This window comes from Hemiscyllium ocellatum, chromosome 36 (assembly GCF_020745735.1).
Source record: "Hemiscyllium ocellatum isolate sHemOce1 chromosome 36, sHemOce1.pat.X.cur, whole genome shotgun sequence".
Taxonomy (NCBI): domain Eukaryota; kingdom Metazoa; phylum Chordata; class Chondrichthyes; order Orectolobiformes; family Hemiscylliidae; genus Hemiscyllium; species Hemiscyllium ocellatum.
The window spans coordinates 8916471-8933941 of NC_083436.1; the positions used below are offsets into that span (position 1 = coordinate 8916471).

The following is a 17471-nucleotide window of genomic DNA, read 5'->3' on the forward strand; positions in this document are numbered from 1 at the left end:
GGACGAAACGTTTGCAACAAAAACTTCCAGCTCGGCAAACAGAACCACAACAACGAGCACCCGAGCTACAAATCTTCATACAAACCTTGAGTAGGTCATTTACTTTGATTATGGTTGATCATCCAAATCATATCCTGTTTCCCCTTGTCTCCCCATACTCATTGATCTCTTTAGTCCTAAAGACTAAGTTTTTCTTGAAAATGTTGTGTTTTTGTCTCAATCAGTTTCTGTGGCAGAAAATTCCAGAGGCTTACTATTCTTTTCATACGTCAGTCCTGCATACCAAGTGTCCTTGTGGTAGCCTTTAAATGATAGTTGCTGGTGTACCCTAGAATGCAGGTCTGTACTTGCTAAAGTCCTGAAACAGAGATGTGCCATGAGGATCCTGAGGAGTTAGCAAATATCAGATGCCAATTTCTTTGGGTGAGTGGTGTGTGCAGTTGGTATCCGTGGATTGTGCCCTGAGTTGCTGTTGCATGTAAACAATGTGGAACCTCTTGACAGTCACTGGAGATCTGAAGGGGCCCAGGTACCTGCTCAGAGAGTTTGTGGCATCCACCTTGCTCACACCAGGTGATAGGCTGGGGAACTGTATCTTAACAAAGTTATTAATAATCAATAATTCCCCATAAAAGGCAACTCATTGCTGCATTGTGAGAATCTTACCCTATTGTCTAGAACATTGCATGTTTTAACAAAGAGTTGCTGCTGGATCCCTCACATAGTTCTGCCGTATTTCTTGCCATGGACCATGTTGTTCAGCCTCCTTTCAGACTCGGTGAAGATTTTTCATTATGGGCTAAGATTTTGCTGCCATTATTTCTCTGCATATGCAATGTTGCAATTCTTTGTAACATAATTCACATATTTTAAAAGATGACTCAGTTTTCAAAATTAGTGTTAAAGTAGAAACGTGTGATTTAAAAACTAATAAACAACCCCTGAACCAAGTCCAAATTAAACAAGCTTCGGTTAATTATGATTAAAAAAGCTTTATTTTATTAACCAAGTCAGTATTGATAGTGAGTTTTGGATGGAGCAATAATGTTTACAATGATTCCAAAGGGCATAATCTGACTAAGGGGTTACCCATTTAGAATCATAGAATCCCTAAAGTGTGGAAACAGGCCATTTGCCCATCACATCACACTCCCTCTTCCCCCCCCTCCCAAAAAAAAAGAGTGCCTCACACTCCCTACCCTATCCCTGTAACCCTGCATTTCCCATGGCTAATCGACTTGGGCTGCGTTTCCCTGGACATTGGGCACTTTAACATGTAGACACAAGGAGAATGTGCAAACTCCACACAGGCAGTCGCCTGAGGGTGAAATCAAACTCTGGTTCTGTGAGGCAGCAGTGCTATCCACTGATCCTCATCTCTGTCTTAAAGGGAAGTAAGGTGGAGGAATTTTCTTTACTTTGAGGGTGGTAAATCTAGAACTCTTTATGCAAAGGGCAATTGTGGCTGGATTGGTAAGCACAATTTAGTTGAAATAGATTTTTAATCAGTAAGAGAATCAAAAGGCATAGGAATATGGCATGAAAGTAGAGTTGTGGATTATCAGATATGGCATGACCTCATTGAATGGCACACTGATGTAATGGGCTAAATGGCCTAATTCTGCATCTGCTTCTTATGAGCTTTGGTTGAATCCAGAAGTTTTGTGGTCTTAAATGAAAACTGAAGAGTCACTTAGGCAAAGCTTATTTAAGGAAACCCCAAAAAGCTTAGAGAATGGCTGGAATAATGAGACTTAAAGTGAATTCCAGAGAGCTGTGTTAAAGAAATAAAAAGTAGAACTCGATAAGCTGTAGTGTTAATTTAATAATACTCATGTGTATGTGTGTGTATGTATGTACATATACACACATTGTGAAACTTGATTTATCTAAATATATGGCATAGTTCTTTCAGTTACTCACTGGGCATTCAAATTTGTCATCAAACATTAATGTTTTCTGGTAGCATGTAATAACAGCTATTAAGATTTATTGAATAATTGAAGGAGGCAAATGTTCTTTTGACGCATGTTTATTTTGTCTATTCCTAGCTATATTTCCTCCTCGAGTGCTTGCCATTCGCCCAGGCCAAAAAAGTCCTGTTATGGCTCATGATGACAGCTCTACAAATAAAAGTAAAGAGGAGGTGATCTATACAACTGTGGACTGGAGAGAGTTTGTTTGTAATACCTGGCATCTGGAACCCACATTAAGGTAGCATCCAGACAAAATTGCTGATTGATCTGTAGTTTCCAACTGTATTGCTATCTCTTAATAACCTAGATCTTTAAAAATTAAAATTAAATTATTTCAGTTTACACTTTTTCCCAGTTACAATCTTTTGGCACAAGATTACTGTGTTTTCCTTTGGCCTTTCAATGTATGATTGTCTTCTTTTTGCCTATCGACCAAATTCATAAATCTTCCTGATGCAGCAGGCATGGACAGTAGGTTTGCAGCCAGAAGGTTTTATCTTGTATATCTTGAGGTGGTTAGTCTTAACTGCACTGGCAGTAAGGGCAATTGGTTTCTATCTTTCTGGGTTACTAAGGATCTGAGTGGATGGAAGGTTTCAGTCAATATTCAAGCTGCTATTTGGTTATGATTCTTGACCACTAACAATCCTGCCCTTTGACCTTACCTTAGCTTAAAGAGCTTGCCTGTTTTCCTTTACATGAACAACAGACTTGTAGAAAGTAATAAAAAGGATGCCCCAAGTATATAAGTATCTTCAAGGAATGCATGAAGAAATACATGGAGTAGTTGATTCTTTCAACCAGTACTCGCCTTCTGAAATACCTGTGTTCTTTAGAACTTCAATAACTTAATAATATTCATTTTCCCTAGAAATGGTGAAAAAACATCATTGCAACTTGAGTACTAGTATCAAAAGTCAAATTTTCTCTTCATAGCTAATTATGAGGAATTTTCTAATGATATTTTCAACATTGCTGAAGTTATATATTGACCATGGCTGAAAATGTGTTATGGGAAACAATGAGTCTTTAAACTTGGAATGATATGCAAACAGAAAAGCACTACTACACACTTTATGATTCCACCTACCACAAGAACATAGGCGTTTTGTAACAATATAAAATATTTTTGATGATCAAACATTTCTATGGGTCATGGTAGCACTGATATACTTTTCTCAGCATTGAAGCTTCTGCACAACCTGTACCTAAAGATTATAACTCATTTTTAAAATGTGATCTTTGGCAATGATTGACTTTGGTTTATTTTTCTTCCAGATTAATTTCCTGGACTGGAAGGAAGATTGACCCAGTAGGTGTAGACTATATTCTTCAAAAACTGGGATTCCATCATGCCAGAATAACCATTCCAAAATGGGTGCAGCGAGGTGTCATGGATCCACTAGATAAGGTGCTCTCAGTTCTTATTAAAAAGCTTGGAGTGGCACTGCAGGATGAGAAAGAAAAGAAAGGAAAAGACAAGGAGGAACATCAAAAATAAGTGTATTACAAGAGTACAGCAACATTTGCTATTGCTGTAAATTTCATTTGCAGGTCTTGTAGTATTCCAAATATGCATTTCACTAGTACTTCAAATTTTATTTTTGCTAAGTTATTGTTAAGCAAACTTTAACTGGAAATTATTTATATGTTGTCAATTAAACTCTGCACTACTGCTTTCTCAACAAGTAAAGTTGTTTTACTGTGGAACATGGTACCATTCTAAACTGGTTAACTAATTATTGCACAATTACTGTGATGTATGTATGTTTGTATAGATACAGAGTGAAAGTACAGTGAAGTGTCAAGTGCTGTTTGGCATTCTGATTTTTATTGTGATTATGTGCAATGCATTTAATGTTTTTGTATTATAATTACTAAAATAAATAGCAACAGAATTGTCTTACATTTCATTGATCAGAATTAAATACCTGTTGTTATGCATTTGTTGATCTTTATGCTATGTGACTGCATTATTTTGAGAACAAGTGTGCTGTGATTTTGGCTAAAACTTGATCAGTTTTATTGTAAATGAAAAAAATGGTCATGAGTTCATCTGAATTTGTCACAAATAAAATACTGCTGAATTTTAAAACCAAAGTAAAATTGTGGAAAATCTTGAAGACTATAATAACTCAAGAATCCTGACTGGAAAGGAACATCAGAAACAAAAACAGAAATTGCTTGAAAAACACAGCAGGTCTGGCAGTATCTGTGGAGAGCAAGTAAAGTTCATATTTCGGGTCCGGTGATCAGAACAGTTCATTGTGCTGAAAAAGGGTCACTGGACACAAAGCCTTAACCTCTATGATTCAATTGAAACTTCCTTCCCTTCCACTATTCGCTGTTTCTTGATCCAATAATCTGAGTTAAATGAAGGGACAGATCCCTAATTTGGGAAAGGCATCATTCTGATAATTCCAGGTTTAGGGGTGGAATGGTCAGGTTTTCTCCTTACCTTATAAGGATGGAGATTGCCCCATGGAGATATGCTCTATAAGGACTATCTTGAATTATTTGTTTAAAATCACCTTTCCCATCTTGAAATATATATGTTTTACACACAATCTCAACGTACAAAAGATGAAGCCATTAAGGTAAAACAACTCTGATCTGGGTCAGATTAAAATTTAACTACATTACCATATGATCTATTGTATTACCTAACAAAACAAATCTGCAAATTATATTCATACTTGATTATTATTGACACAAAGTTCAATCCATAAATACCCACCTTCGCAATGTCCCACACATGGAGTAAAGTGTAGATCCCCATCTTGAAACACCATTTCCAATGATTGCACGCTGTTCAAAGAAGGATGAAGAACATGTCAAAGTCTCTCAGAACTAGATCTTCTAAGTAAATCTGCAAAAAAAAACCATAAGTAGTGTAAATACAGTGAGTACACTGCGATAAAAACTGCGCATTTGCTTGATGAAATAAAATTGCTGCAGTTTGCTTTATCAACCATAGAACATGACACTTACTGCAATATTTTAGAACAAACATACAAATGTTACAATAACTTTAAAAACTTGTACCATACCTTTACAAATCCTCAGTAGAGAAATGTTTCCATGCCATCACAGACTGAAAATACTATGTTGATGCAAAACTCAGCTGATTTTTTTTTCTCTAGTGACAGTCCAATTTATTAGTTTTGTTTGGTCTGGCTTTTACCAGAAATGTGTATAATTTAGCCTTTTTTTTAATAACTTTTTTGGTTATACGTTTTTATTCACAGACACAATGACCCTTTATTCAGTACTGTTTGAAAATTAGTTTAAATGAGTGATTGTAGAGTTTTCCTGGTATTGTTAAAGAATGAGAATGATGATGAATGGGATTAGGATAACAATGTTCTTAATGACACTAGAAGACCAAATCTTGAATGTTCCACAAGCCAAATTAATGCTTTCCTGGTGGTGGAAATTCTAGAATAATGTTTTTGCACTGTGGTGGTTTTTTACTATGTCACTACACGTTCACACAGCTGCGGAAGATGTGGGGAAAATATAAGCACCACGGCTGAGCCCGTTTTGGGTGCAGTGGTCGTGTGGGAAGAAAGAAAAAAAAGCAGGAGATTAAAAATGAAATAAATAAACAGGAGATTGAGAAGATCTCCTCAGTCTAGGGAATGGCTTTGAGCTGGCTGGGTCAGCTGTGTGGAGTTGCTGTTGATCAGACCTTGTTTGTGACTTAGCTGCTGCTGTATTTTTAAAAAAACCTTGAACTAAACCTGAAAAGACTAAACTCTGACTACACACACAAATGATTAAGCTCATAGCTTGCAAGATCCACATACAGAAGATATATCAAAACTAACAAATATCAACAATAACAGCATTGACAAAGCATCAAACTGAAACTCTTGTATCCTCAGGATGGATATCGATTGGTGGCAGAAACTAAATTAACATAAAACCACTGAAAATACTTCTATGAAGATGATGGTTACTAGTCATAAAAGCATCAAAATAGCCATTATCAAGTGCTAACATAAATATCAGTCGTATGTAGAGGCATGCATCAGAAACAATTAATCTGGAGTATTTTTTGCTGAATAGGAATTGTCTCGTGGAATTTGCCCAACAACTTGTACAGCAAACTGTTCAATCATCTCATTCTTTCCCAAACTTCCGTCTTCTACAACATGGTCATTATCAATTCATCACCTGTTCTCAAATTCACCTCTAGGAAACAATTTTGATCATTTCACAACCAAAATGTTTTCCTAGACCTTTGAGTTAACAAAGTATCAGATGAATGACCTGACTGACCATTTATAGAAGCTTCTGATTGACTTTACGGAGAGAAAGTCAGATAAATAGTCAGTGTCAAAGAACTGGATAAAGAAAATCAAGGTGGGAATTTGAACTGGGAGTTTGGGATCACATATTTCTAACATAACATGATACTGTACTGATGAATACACAACACCATATGCCTTCATTTGATTTATATGAAAGCATTCCATTTTGCCAGAATCAAATAACACCTTATACATTGAAGGACTTTCTTTACGTACAATAGAATGAGTTCTGTAATCTCTATGTGACAAAATATACCTGGTTGAGGAACTCAAAGCATAATTCAAAGTTTGTGCGAAGATTTGTAGCTTGGGTGTTTGATGTAGTGGTTCTGTTTGCCGAGCTGGAAGTTTTTGTTGCAAACGTTTCGTCCCCTGGCTAGGAGACATCATCAGTGCTGTGGAGCCTCCTGCGAAGCGCTTCTTTGATGTTTCTTCCGGCATTTATAGTGGTCTGTCCTTGCCGCTTCCGGGTGTCAGTTTCAGCTCTCCGCTGTAGTGATTGGTATATTGAGTCCAGGTCAATGTGTCTGTTGATGGAATTTGTGGATGAATGCCATGCCTCTAGGAATTCCCTGGCTGTTCTCTGTCTGGCTTGCCCTATGATAGTAGTGTTTTCCCAGTCGAATTCATGTTGCTTGTTGTCTGAGTGTGTGGCTACTAGGGATAGTTGGTCGTGTCGTTTCGTGGCTAGTTGGTGTTCATGTATGCGGATTGTTAGCTGTCTTCCTGTTTGTCCTATATAGTGTTTTGTGCAGTCCTTGCATGGTATTTTATAAACTACATTAGTTTTGCTCATGTTGGGTATTGGCTCCTTTGTTCTAGTAAGTTGTTGTCTGAGCGTGGCTGTTGGTTTGTGTGCCGTTATGAGTCCTAGGGGTCGCAGTAGTCTGGCTGTCAGTTCTGAAACACTCCTGATGTATGGTAGTGTGGCTAGTCCTTTTGGTTGTGGCATGTCCTCGTTCCGTGGTCTATCTCTTAGGCATCTGTTGATAAAGTTGCGCGGGTATCCGTTTTTGGCGAATACCTTGTATAGGTGTTCCTCTTCCTCTTTTCGCAGTTCTGGTGTACTGCAGTGTGTTGTAGCTCTTTTGAAAAGTGTCCTGATGCAGCTTCGTTTGTGTGTGTTGGGGTGGTTACTTTCATAGTTTAGGACTTGGTCTGTGTGTGTTGTTTTCCTGTGTACCCTTGTGGTGAATTCTCCGTTCGGTGTTCTCTGTACTATCACGTCTAGAAATGGGAGTTGGCTATCCTTTTCTACTTCTCTCATGAATCGGATGCCTGTGAGTGTGGCGTTGATGATCTGGTGTGTTTTTTCATCAAATTCCATCAACAGACACATCAACCTGGACTCAATATACCAATCACTACAGCGGAGAGCTGAAACTGACACCCGGAAGCGGCAAGGACAGACCACTATAAATGCCGGAAGAAACATCAAAGAAGCGCTTCGCAGGAGGCTCCACAGCACTGATGATGTCTCCTAGCCAGGGGACGAAACGTTTGCAACAAAAACTTCCAGCTCGGCGAACAGAACCACTACAACAAACACCCGAGCTACAAATCTTCGCACAAACTTTGAACACTTACGGGCGAGAGACGCTGAGACAAGCCAGGAAATGGGAATCCTGCGCTAACCGCCTAAGCGCAACATATGAACAACTCCGGTTTCTACACGAATGCCGAAAGAATCAAATCCTTCCACAATGTGTCAGGTACAGACCACCAGTCAACAATCCACAAGCCAGGGAAACAGCCAAGCAGAACGGACTCAGGATGATCCAGGTAATGATCACAGACGCTCACAACCGACTGCACAAATACAAACAAGAAATTGCGCGCCAAAAGTCGTTAATTTCAAAGACCGCTAATCATGAATGGACCCGGACGATAGAACAGGCTGTCACTATAGGACAGAACAGGACAACACATCGCAAAAAAAACGGCACTAAAAGAAAAACTGGCCAAACTAACACACAAAAAAGAGGACACTACAACACACACCTGGGTTAAAAACCTCTCCCACAGACAGCTCACAGACATGGAAAGAACTATACTGACCAAGGGACTCAACTACAACCACAGGGACGCCAAGACAGCATACTTCCTAGCAGCACTGGAATGCACACTCAGGAACAATGGACTGACTGAAGAGACACAACAAACAGTGAGACAAACGGTCGTACCTATGATGATAAGAAAAAGACAAACACATAACCTCAACACCAAGGAGAGGGAAGCACTGAAAGCACTAAGAAATGATAAGAACATAATCATACTACCAGCAGATAAAGGCAGAATGACTGTCATCCTAGATAAATCAGACTACATCAAAAAAGCACAACACCTACTAGCAGACACCAACACCTACCAAATGAAGGATTCGGACCCCACACCACAACTCACCAATAGAATAAATAACACTCTAAGGAATCTACAAAAAAATGGACAGATAACCAAAGCGGACCTACGAAGAATGAAACCGGAAAGCAACAACACCCCCAGATTCTATGGACTACCCAAAGTACACAAACCAGACATCCCACTCAGACCCATAGTATCACTACCAGGGACACCAGCATACAAACTGGCCAAAGAACTACAACAGAAACTGAAACACCTGGTCAGCGGATCCAAACACTCCATACAATCAACACAGGAATTCTTGGACGCCATCAGGAATACACACATAGACAAAGAAGAAACCATGATCTCATTCGACGTGACGGCACTGTTCACTTCGATTGACAAAACCCTAGCCAGAGAAACAATAGCCAACCTACTGGACATACATAACAGAAAACAGGAGGCCGAACCTATCAACAAAGACGGCATACTTAAACTACTGGACTTATGCCTCACTACACACTTTACATTCAACAATCAGATATACGAACAAATCAACGGAACACCCATGGGATCACCAATCTCGGGACTCATAGCAGAGGCAGTTATGCAAAGGTTAGAACAAACAGCCCTACCACAAATTCAACCCAAACTCTGGGTCAGATATGTCGATGACACTTTCGTAATCATCAAAAACACGGAAATAGAAAAAACACACCGGATCATCAACGCCACACTCACAGGCATCCGATTCACGAGAGAAGTAGAAAAGGATAGCCAACTCCCATTTCTAGACGTGATAGTACAGAGAACACCGAACGGAGAATTCACCACAAGGGTACACAGGAAAACAACACACACAGACCAAGTCCTAAACTATGAAAGTAACCACCCCAACACACACAAATGAAGCTGCATCAGGACACTATTCAAAAGAGCTACAACACACTGCAGTACACCAGAACTGCGAAAAGAGGAAGAGGAACACCTATACAAGGTATTCGCCAAAAACGGATACCCGCGCAACTTTATCAACAGATGCCTAAGCGATAGACCACGGAACGAGGACATGCCACAACCAAAAGGACTAGCCACACTACCATACATCAGGAGCGTTTCAGAACTGACAGCCAGACTACTGCGACCCCTAGGACTCATAACGGCACACAAACCAACAGCCACGCTCAGACAACAACTTACTAGAACAAAGGAGCCAATACCCAACATGAGCAAAACTAATGTAGTTTATAAAATACCATGCAAGGACTGCACAAAACACTATATAGGACAAACAGGAAGACAGCTAACAATCCGCATACATGAACACCAACTAGCCACGAAACGACACGACCAACTATCCCTAGTAGCCACACACTCAGACAACAAGCAACATGAATTCGACTGGGAAAACACTACTATCATAGGGCAAGCCAGACAGAGAACAGCCAGGGAATTCCTAGAGGCATGGCATTCATCCACAAATTCCATCAACAGACACATCGACCTGGACTCAATATACCAATCACTACAGCGGTGAGCTGAAACTGACACCCGGAAGCGGCAAGGACAGACCACTATAAATGCCGGAAGAAACATCAAAGAAGCGCTTCGCAGGAGGCTCCACAGCACTGATGATGTCTCCTAGCCAGGGGACGAAACGTTTGCAACAAAAACTTCCAGCTCGGTGAACAGAACCACTACATCAAAGCATAATCCATTGTCCCACCTCATACTCTGCAGTATTAACTTTACCATCAAAATAAGCCTTGCTCTGTTCCCTTTTGCCTCCCAATTTAAAAGCTGCTAACCTCTGAACTGTTTGAATATTGCCTAGCAATTGCTGTATAGTTCTGTCATGACTAAGAACAGCAATTTCAGGTTCAGAAAACGTTCAACCTAAAAGAGATGCAATTCCTCTCAAGGGATGTCCTGTCATGAAAACATGGGGAGTATATATAATTGAACTACAGACTGTGTTTCAAACTATTATTAGAACAAACAGTAGTACTATATTCATGTAGAATTGCATTATTGAGCAGTAAAATGAGTGGCCTGACCTGATTGAGTACTACGTGGGAGTCCGCAACTAGTAAATATTTGTTGTATGTACAGACATGTACATTATTAGCTGTTGCTTTTGCTGTGTTGCTTTCAGTAGGGAATGACTCAAACCATTTACTGCATGTATCAATTACCACCAAGATATATCGATATCCTCCTTCACATGGTGGCAAAGGACCAACATGCTCTATCTGCAAATTAGTCTATGGGCATTACTGGTCTTGTGTGCCTCAATTCCCCTTTACTTGCATACCCATCATGTCCACATAATGCTTCATATCCTTATTCAAATTAGGCTACCAACATGGCCATTTAATTAAACTAGCAGTTGTTTTGCTAACTGATGCCCCTGAACGTCATGACATTAATACGTGACTGGATTATAGTAATGGGTTGGCACCATCTACAATCTATTGTTGAGAACGAGCCCATCCTGGAGTTGTAAATTAACTTGCCATTTGTCATAGGAAGCAGGATAGGATATGTTTTGTCCTGTAACTGTTTTAAATCATTGTCGCTGTGCTGATCCTATTTGAGATCTCCCACTTTAACCTGAATAATAGTAACAGCATCTGTCTTTTCACATGGTTCTTCCTCTCAAGTAACCTGTTTTGCCAACTCATCTGCTCAAGAATTCCAAATTGGTCAGGATCTATGATGTGATTTAATAATCCCACTTCCCTTGGGTAATTTGAAAAATATGTTTTAACAAAGACACAGACAATGGAGACTTTCCATCTTCTGAAACAAAAACTCTGGCTTTCCACAATGGCAGGAAGTCAGTTGCAGACATAAATCTGTCAGAATATACATTATTAGTGTTGGGAACTTATAAGCCACTACATGAGCCACAACTGCCAATTCAGCTGCTTAAGCACTCATTCCATAGGTAATTTAAGAGCAGTGTATTTTTGTCATCCTCTACATATATTCAACATCTCTAATGCCATCTTTCTAACGTCATCTTCCACCACAGAGGAGCCAGCAACAAAAATATTCAAAAGCCATTTTATGGCTTCTCTCTGTTCAGTTATGCCAGATGTAAATTCAGATCTTGCAGACTTCATGAGTCCTCCCCACTTTTGTTTGGGATCTCTTGTTGCCACAATTTGTTACTCGTGTGGTTCACCACTTTAATTTAAATTGTCAGCTAAAAATGCTGGCAATTTGACCCGATTAACTGTGATATCTCGATCTTGAAGTCTTAACATCCAACACAAAATGTGGATTTGACTGACTGAACCATCTTTAATGCGTCCATTTAAAAACAGTTGATTAGGGATCTGTTCTGAAAGGAAAGTCAATGGATTAAGCCCAATTATGTCGGAAAAATAACATACTTCGCAGAAAATTGCAAGAAGAAATTGCTTTTCACACATTGTAAACCCTTGCTGTACTGGGATTAAAAGTTTAGAAACATAAGACATTGGTTCCATTCTCCTTTGGTGTTCCTCCAAAAGCACTGCAGCAAGTGTTTTAAGTGTGATTGGTTAGTAGGAAAGATGGAGCAGATAGGCAACCACAATAACCCCCTAACTGCATCAGGGACAAAGCAGCAGGTTAACATCTGTAGGGATAGATTCAAATGCTTGGAAAAATAGGAAAGAAATTACAGAGAAGGAGAATTCAGGGTAGGTTATTAAAGTCTCCAGCACAGATACCAATAGGACAGAGTGTTTGGAAAGGGTTAGCAATCAAACTTCAAACACACTGGACAGATGAATAACAATGAGAAGAGGAATGCTTAATACAGGACTGAAGGTGCTATATCTGAATGTACACAAGAAAAGGACAAATGAGCTTGTGGTGCAGATCAAAATTGACACGTATGATGTGATGGGCATCACGGAGACATGGCTGAAGGGGATCAGGATTGGGAGCTGAATATTCAAGGATATATTGAAAAATAGACAGGTGAGCAGAGAGGGTGGGGTTGCCTCATTAGTAAGAAATGAAATTAAATCGATAGTAAGAAACAAAGTAGGATCAGATGGTATAAAATCTGTGTGGGTAGAATTGAGGAACTGCAAAGGGAAAAAAAAACATAGCTGAAGTAATGTACAGGCTTCCAAACTGTAGCCAGGAGTTGGGACACAAGATACACCAGGAAATAGCAAAGATGTGTAAAAAAGGCAAAGTTACTCGGAGGATCACGTGACGGCTGTTTGTCCGGTTTGAAGTCCAGGGTGAGTTCCAGTTCTTAGTTTTTCTTATTTTGTTTTAAAAACTAAAAATTTAAGTTGTAAGTTCCAGTACTTAACTTTTTTTAAACTTTTTTAAACTAAAAATTTAAAAAGTTTTTTTTAAAAAAACGCCGGGTAGACCCGAAGGCTTGTGTTGCTAGGTTACCTGGGTAGGGTTTTTTCTCTATTTAAACGCGCAGGCGAGTAACCCGAGGCACTTCGGCAGAAGAGCCTCCCACCCGCCCTCCTCCTCTAACCTAAATAATAAGACCCGTTGCGGCAAGCAGGTAAGTGCTGCGTTTTGCTTGTTTGGTTTCTTTACATTTAGTTTTTTTTTAAAGAAAGCTAGTTTTTTAGAGGGATGGCAGTGCAGGCAGTGCAATGTTCCTCTTGCAACATGTATGAGGTGAGGGAAGCCATTAGCGTCCCTGCTGAGTACACTTGCAAGAAGTGCACCCATCTCCAGCTCCTCCAAGCCTGTGTTAGGGAACTGGAGCTGGATTTGGATGAACTGCGGATCATTCGGGAGGCAGAGAGGGTCATAGATCAGAGCTTTAGGGAAGTAGTTACTCCGAAAGTTCAAGATAGATGGGTGACAGTGAGGGGGAGTGGGAGGAGGAAGCCAGTGCAGGGACCCCCTGCGGTCATTCCCCTCAAGAACAAGTATACCGTTTTGGATATTTGTGGGGGGGATGACTTACCAGGGGCAAGCAACGAGGTTCAGGCCTTTGGCACGGAGCCTGGCCCCGTTGCTCAGAAGGGAAGGGTGGAGAAAGGTAGAGCGATAGTTCTTGGGGACTCGATAGTGAGGGGTACAGACAGACGGTTTTGTGGGGGCGACAGTGACTCACGTTTGGTATGTTGCCTCCCAGGTGCAAGGGTACGTGATGTCGCTGATCGTGTTTTCCGGGTCCTTAAGGGGGAGGGGGAGCAGCCCCAGATCGTGGTCCACGTTGGCACCAACGATATAGGTAGGAAGAGGGCTGAGGATGTCAGACAGGCTTTCAGGGAGCTAGGTTGGAAGCTCAGAGTTAGAACAGAGTTGTAGTCTCTGGTTTGTTATCCGTGCCATGTGATAGAGAGTCGAGGAATAGGGAGAGAGCAGTTAAATGCGTGGCTACAGGGATGGTGCAGGAGGGAGGGATTCGGGTTTCTGGACAACTGGGGTTCTTTCTGGGGAAGGTGGGACCTCTATAAAAAGGATGGTCTACACCTGAACCTGAGGGGCACCAGTATCCTTGGGGGGAGGTTTGCTAGTGCTCTTTGGGAGGGTTTAAACTAACTCCGCCGGGGCATGGGAACCTGGACTGTAGCTTTAGGGTACAGGACCTTGAGTGTAGGGAGGTTATGAATAATGCAGCGATCTCGAAGGAGGGTGCCTCTAAACAGAAGGGTGGATTGAAGTGTGTATACTTCAATGCCAGAAGTATAAGAAATAAGGTAGGTGAACTTGCAGCGTGGGTTGGTACCTGCGACGTCGATGTTGTGGCCATTACAGAGACGTGGGTAGAACAGGGACAAGAATGGCTGTTGCAGGTTCCAGGGTTTAAATGTTTTAGTAGGATCAGACATGGGGGTAAAAAAGGGGGAGGTGTGGCATTACTTGTCAAAGATAGTATTACAGCAGTGGAATGGACGATGGAAGAGGACTTGCCATCTGAGGTAGTTTGGGCTGAGGTTAGAAATAGGAAAGGTGAGGTCACCCTGTTAGGTGTTTTCTACAGGCCTCCTAATAGTCCTAGAGAAGTAGAGGATAATATTGCGAGGATGATTCAGGAAAAGAGTGAAGGTAGCAGGGTGGTTGTTATGGGGGACTTTAACTTCCCAGATATTGACTGGGAGAGCTATAGCTCGAGTTCATTAGATGGGTCGGTGTTTGTCCAATGTGTGCAGGAGGGTTTCCTGACACAATATGTAGACAGGCCAACAAGAGGTGAGGCTATACTGGATTTGGTTCTAGGTAATGAACCAGGCCAGGTGTTAGACTTGGAGGTAGGTGAGCACTTCGGGGACAGTGACCACAACTCGGTGACTTTTACTTTAGTGATGGAGAGGGATAAGTGTGCGCCGCAGGGCAAGAGTTATAGCTGGGGGCAGGGAAATTATGATGCAGTGAGGCATGACTTAGGATGTGTGGATTGGAAAAACAGGCTTCAAGAGAAGAACACTAATGAGATGTGGGGATTGTTCAAGGAGCAGCTACTACGTGTCCTCGATAAGTATGTACCAGTCAGGCATGGTGTAAAGGGCCTTGTGAGGCAGCCGTGGTTTAGTAAGGAATTGGAATCCCTTGTGAAAGGGAAGAAGGCGGCATATGTAAAGATGAGGCGTGAAGGTTCAGTTGGCGCGATAGAGAGTTATAAGGTAGCCAGGAAGGATCTAAAGAGAGAGCTAAGAGAAGCGAGAAGGGGACATGAAAAGACTTTACTGGTAGGATTAGGGAAAACCCAAAGGCTTTCTATAGGTATGTCAGGAATAAAAGGATGACTAGGGTAGGTATCGGTCCAGTCAAGGATAGTAGTGGGAAGTTGTGTGTGGAGGCGGAGGAGATTGGAGAGACACTAAATCAATACTTTTCATCAGTATTCACTCAGGAACAGGACACTGTTGCTGATGTGAATATGGAGTCACAAATGATTAGAATGGATGGCCTGGAAATATGCAGGGAAGAGGTTCTGGGAATATTGGAGAGGATGAAAATAGATAAGTCTCCTGGGCCTGATGGCATTTACCCTAGGATCCTATGGGAAGCTAGGGAGGAGATAGCAGAGCCATTGGCCTGGATTTTTATGTCGTCATTGTCAACGGGAATAGTACCAGAGGACTGGAGGATAGCGAATGTGGTCCCCTTGTTCAACAAAGGGAGTAGGGATAGCCCTAGTAACTATAGGCCAGTGAGTCTGACTTCAGTGGTGGGCAAAGTCTTAGAGAGAATGGTAAGGGATAAGATTTATGAACATCTGGATAGGAATAACGTGATCAAGGATAGCCAGCATGGTTTTGTGAAGGGCAGGTCGTGCCTCACAAACCTTATTGAGTTCTTTGAGAAGGTGACTAAGGAAGTGGACGAGGGTAAAGCAGTAGATGTTGTGTATATGGATTTTAGTAAGGCGTTCGATAAGGTTCCCCATGGTAGGCTAATGCTAAAACTATGGAGGTATGGCATTGAGGATACATTAGAGGTTTGGATTAGGAATTGGCTGGCTGGAAGGAGACAGAGGGTAGTGTTGATGGACTATGTTCATCTTGGAGTGCAGTTACTAGCGGTGTACCACAAGGATCTGTTTTGGGACCATTGCTTTTTGTTATCTTTATAAATGATCTAGAGGAAGGGCTTGAAAGCTGGGTAAGCAAGTTTGCGGATGACACAAAAGTCGGTGGAGTTGTGGATAGTGAGGAAGGAAGTGGTAGGTTACAGCGGGATATAGATAAGTTGCAGAGCTGGGCAGAAATGTGGCAAATGGAATTCAATGTAGCTAAGTTTGAAGTCATTCACTTTGGTAGGAGTAACAAGAAGATGGATTACTGGGCTAATGGTAGGCTACTTGGGAGTGTGGATGTGCAGAGGGATCTTGGTGTCCATGTACACAGATCTCTGAAAGTTGCCACCCAGGTAAATAGTGCTGTGAGGAAGGCATATGGTGTACTGGGCTTTATTGGTAGAGGAATTGAGTTCCGGAGTCCTGAGGTCATGTTGCAACTGTATAAGACTCTGGTGCGGCCTCATCTGGAGTATTGTGTGCAGTTTTGGTCGCCATACTATAGGAAGGATGTGGAGGCATTGGAACGAGTGCAGAGGAGGTTTACCAGGATGTTGCCTGGAATGGTAGGAAAATCTTATGAGGAAAGGCTGAGGCACTTGGGGCTGTTCTCATTGGAGAAGAGAAGGTTTAGGGGAGATTTGATAGAGGTGTATAAGATGATTAGGGGTTTAGATAGGGTCGACACTGAGAACCTTTTACCGCTAATGGAGTCAGGTGTTACTAGGGGACACAGCTTTAAATTAAGGGGTGGTAGGTATAGGACAGATGTTAGGGGTAGATTCTTTACACAGCGGGTTGTGAGTTCATGGAATGCCCTGCCAGTAGCATTGGTGAACTCTCCTTCTTTATGGTCATTTAAGCGGGCATTGGATAGGCATTTGGAAGTTATTGGGCTAGTGTAGGTTAGGTAGGATTCGGTCGGCGCAACATCGAGGGCCGAAGGGCCTGTACTGCGCTGTATCTTTCTATGTTCTATGTTCTATGTTCTATGTACAGTGATCATGGAGGATTTCAATATGGAGGTGGAAAATCAGGTTGGTAGTAGATTGGAAAAAGGAATTTGTGGAATGTCTATTAAATGGCTTTTTAGAACAGCTTGTGGTGGAGCCCACTAGAGAACAGGCAGTACTGGATTTAGTGTTGTGCAATGAGGCAGACTTGATAAGGGAGCTTAAGATGAAGGAATCCTAAGGAGGCAGTGGTCATAATATGATTGAATTTACTTTGCAATTTGAGAGGGGGAAAATAGAATCAGAGGTAACGGTATTACAGTTGAATAAAGGCAATTACAGAGGCATACGGGAGGAGCTGGGTAGATTTAACTGGGAG

General features: G+C 41.3%; 2 protein-coding genes across 6 annotated transcripts in view; both read left to right on the forward strand.

The window, feature by feature from the left end:
* Positions 1-4051, forward strand: part of kiaa1109 (KIAA1109 ortholog) — a 407563-nt gene extending 403512 nt beyond the window's left edge. For all 5 annotated transcript variants that reach the window (XM_060851682.1, XM_060851684.1, XM_060851685.1 and 2 more), the window contains 2 exons: positions 2052-2214; positions 3255-4051. In XM_060851682.1, the coding sequence (XP_060707665.1) occupies positions 2052-2214; positions 3255-3477 (386 nt within the window). In that variant the 3' untranslated portion in view covers positions 3478-4051. The remainder of the gene's footprint in view (positions 1-2051; positions 2215-3254) is intronic.
* A 9053-nt stretch (positions 4052-13104) lies between these two features.
* The window catches only part of adad1 (adenosine deaminase domain containing 1 (testis-specific)), a 111999-nt gene continuing 107632 nt past the window's right edge, over positions 13105-17471 (forward strand). The window contains exon 1 of the mRNA XM_060851443.1: positions 13105-13166. The gene's annotated coding sequence lies outside the window, so the exon portion shown is untranslated. The remainder of the gene's footprint in view (positions 13167-17471) is intronic.